The sequence below is a fragment of the Gopherus evgoodei genome, unplaced genomic scaffold, assembly GCF_007399415.2.
Source record: "Gopherus evgoodei ecotype Sinaloan lineage unplaced genomic scaffold, rGopEvg1_v1.p scaffold_36_arrow_ctg1, whole genome shotgun sequence".
Lineage (NCBI taxonomy): Eukaryota > Metazoa > Chordata > Testudines > Testudinidae > Gopherus > Gopherus evgoodei.
Window position 1 is genome coordinate 2,773,738 of NW_022060038.1, and position 2,668 is coordinate 2,776,405.

Below are 2,668 nucleotides of genomic sequence, written 5' to 3' on the forward strand. Positions count from 1 at the left end.
GGGTTTGTGCTGTTAACTCTTTGTTCAGTGAACAGTTGTATGATACTGTCTCCTGGTAACTGACCAGAAGCTGTTTGTAACATTTACAATTCAGTGTCATGAACACAGTCCCTCTGCAATACCTGTACGAGGCTTTGCAAAAAGTCCTGAGAGAACAGATCCACTGGTTTGTGTTTTAGCAAAGAGTCGAGCTGAAGTGCAGGAAAGGGGACTGTAAGGGTGGTTGTATAGAATGGACACCCACCACCTGTTACATGAGAACAACTGAAGTAACTTGCACACTCAACTGGATATTAGTGTTTTCACTGTTCACTCATTTGTGATGCCATCCTCTCCCCCATCCAGCTGAAGTAACTGTCTGTGATAGGCTGTGACTTCCCAGATATTTACAGATCCTTGCATGGAGAGAGGATGCAGGTCCTATGAGGATGAAGAGTATCCTGTGTGATGATCAAACTCTCTGGATTCAGTCAACCCTGGCCAGCTAAAGCACTTCAGCTTCTCTTGGAGGGATTCTTGGTGACAGAGTATATCACCAGGAACAGTTGTAAGGGAAAGTTAATAGAGCCTGCCTCTGATCGAAACTGAACATAGAAATCTGGAGTGATGCAGTAGAAGTCAATGTTATTGAATTCTAAACCTGGTCTTAAGAATTTATCCCATGTGCTGCAACGAGGCAGTGACATAAGTTGGACTCTCAGCAGTGGAGAAGATAAATAATTATATATAATGAGGCAATGAAACAAGTTTATAAATCGCTTTGATGCAGGACAGATAATACAATGACCTTTTTCACCATGCATTTGCCATGTGTTTACACTGGGAAATGTTCAGAAGTGGAGGCCTGGAAAGAGAGTTGGGTTTTTTTAGTGGGAACATCATAATTGTAAAATCAAACTGTGCTCAAGTAGGCTGCAGAACTCCCAGCCATAATATATCAATGACACAAAGAGTTTAGCAGGATTCAAAGAGGGACTGGATTTGTTTATATGAGAGACCAGAAAATCCAAATACAGTAGTGAGGATTTAAAAAAAAAAACTCATGAAAAGGCCCTAACCTTCCTGATTTACACCCCAAAAATGTCTAGTTAGTGGCTGTCATGGAGATATTTTCCCTGGGAGCAGGTTTTCTCACAGCTGTCTATTTCAGGGCTTCTTCCAATCTTCTTCAGCAGCATCTGAACCTAGCCACTGAATTTTGGGCTAGATGGACTGCAGGTCTGATTCAGTCTGGCAGTGCCTGTCTTCCTCACAGTGGTGTAAATCCAAGACTATGTTTTTGCTGATCTTCCTTGAGCTCTTGGGAATCTCTAGATTTGCACTCAGAGCAGAATGATGTCTCGTTAAATATAATCTAGTCTCCTGTTCATTTTCCTTTCAGGAAGAAAAGTTCAAAACTCCACGGACCAGCCCAGTACATTATGTCAGCTGTCAATGACACCAAATTCACACCTGCTGTGTTCCTTCTCACTAGGATATCTGGACAGGAAGACGTCCATCTCTGGATGTCTGTCCCCTTGTGTTTAATGTATGTTATTTCGATAGTAGGAAATTCAGTCATTCTGTTCATTATAAAAACAGATCCAAGCCTCCATGAGCCCATGTACATTTTCCTTTCCATGATGGCCATCTCAGACCTTGGTTTATCGATATCCACCATACCAACAATGCTGGGCATATTCTTGTTTAATTTTAGGGAGATCAGCTTCAATGCCTGTTTTGCCCAGCTGTTCTTCATCCACTCTCTTCAATGCATTAAATCCTCTGTGCTTTTGTTGATGGCCTTTGACCGCTTCATCGCAATCTATAACCCCCTGAGATATGCTTCTATCTTAACCCTGCCAAGAATAGCCAAGATGGGACTGGTGTGTGTGTTAAGAGGGGTGGCCGTAATGCTCCCACTCACCATTCTCCTGAAACAGTTCCAATACTGTCAAGCCAATGTCCTCTCCCATTCCTATTGCCTGCATCAGGAGGTCATGAAGATGGCTTGTGCAGACATCACAGTCAACAATATCTTTGGCTTGTTTACCAAACTCTTAACAATGGGGTTGGACTTGCTGCTCATCTTCCTCTCTTACGTGATTATCCTGAAAACAGTGCTGAGCATCGCGTCCTATGATCAATGCCTCAGGGCCTTGAACACCTGCGTCTCCCACCTCTGTGCCATCCTGCTCTTCTACACACCAGATATCAGCTTGGTCGTGATGTACAGATTCTGGAACAGCTCTTCTCACTTGCTTCAGATTGCTCTGAGCTACATCTCCCTGCTGGTCCCGCCCCTGATGAACCCAGTTGTGTACAGCGTGAAAAGCAAACACCTTCGTGCAAGGATAATCAGAGTGTTCGCCAAGTGAAGAATCAGTTCATCACCCATCTCCAGCTCTTGCCACCCTTTCCATCCTGGACCCTTCCAACTGAGACAACATGACATACTGATTACCACTCTATAGAGACAGGTTCAGATGGGATCTAAAGCAGTAGTCTTCAAACTCTTTTTCTGTGGACCCAGTTGAAGAAAATTGATGGTGCCTGTGACACAATGGAACTAGGACTGAGGGGTTTAGGGAGAGCAAGAGGCTCAGGGATGGGGCAAAGGGTTGGTGTGCAGGGGTGAGGACTGCAGGGTGAGGTTGGGTATGAGGGGTTCAGAGTGTGGGAGGGGAGT

The 2,668-nt window shown here is 44.3% G+C and overlaps 1 protein-coding gene across 1 annotated transcript; it reads left to right on the top strand.

Annotated features, from left to right (window-relative positions):
* Positions 1–428: 428 nt before the first annotated feature.
* Positions 429–2,357, top strand: LOC115641977 (olfactory receptor 51G2-like). The gene is made up of 2 exons (XM_030545316.1): positions 429–481; positions 1,379–2,357. The coding sequence occupies exons 1-2, from the start codon at positions 429–431 to the stop codon at positions 2,355–2,357; spliced, it is 1,032 nt and encodes a 343-aa protein (XP_030401176.1).
* The last annotated feature ends 311 nt before the right edge of the window (positions 2,358–2,668 follow it).

Coding starts and splice junctions, on each gene's coding strand:
- LOC115641977 (XM_030545316.1), top strand. CDS start 429: ATGAAGAGTATCCTGTGTGATGATCAAACTCTCTGGATTCAGTCAACC. Junction 482..1,378: donor TGGATTCAGTCAACCCTGGC/CAGCTAAAGCAC, acceptor TCATTTTCCTTT/CAGGAAGAAAAGTTCAAAAC.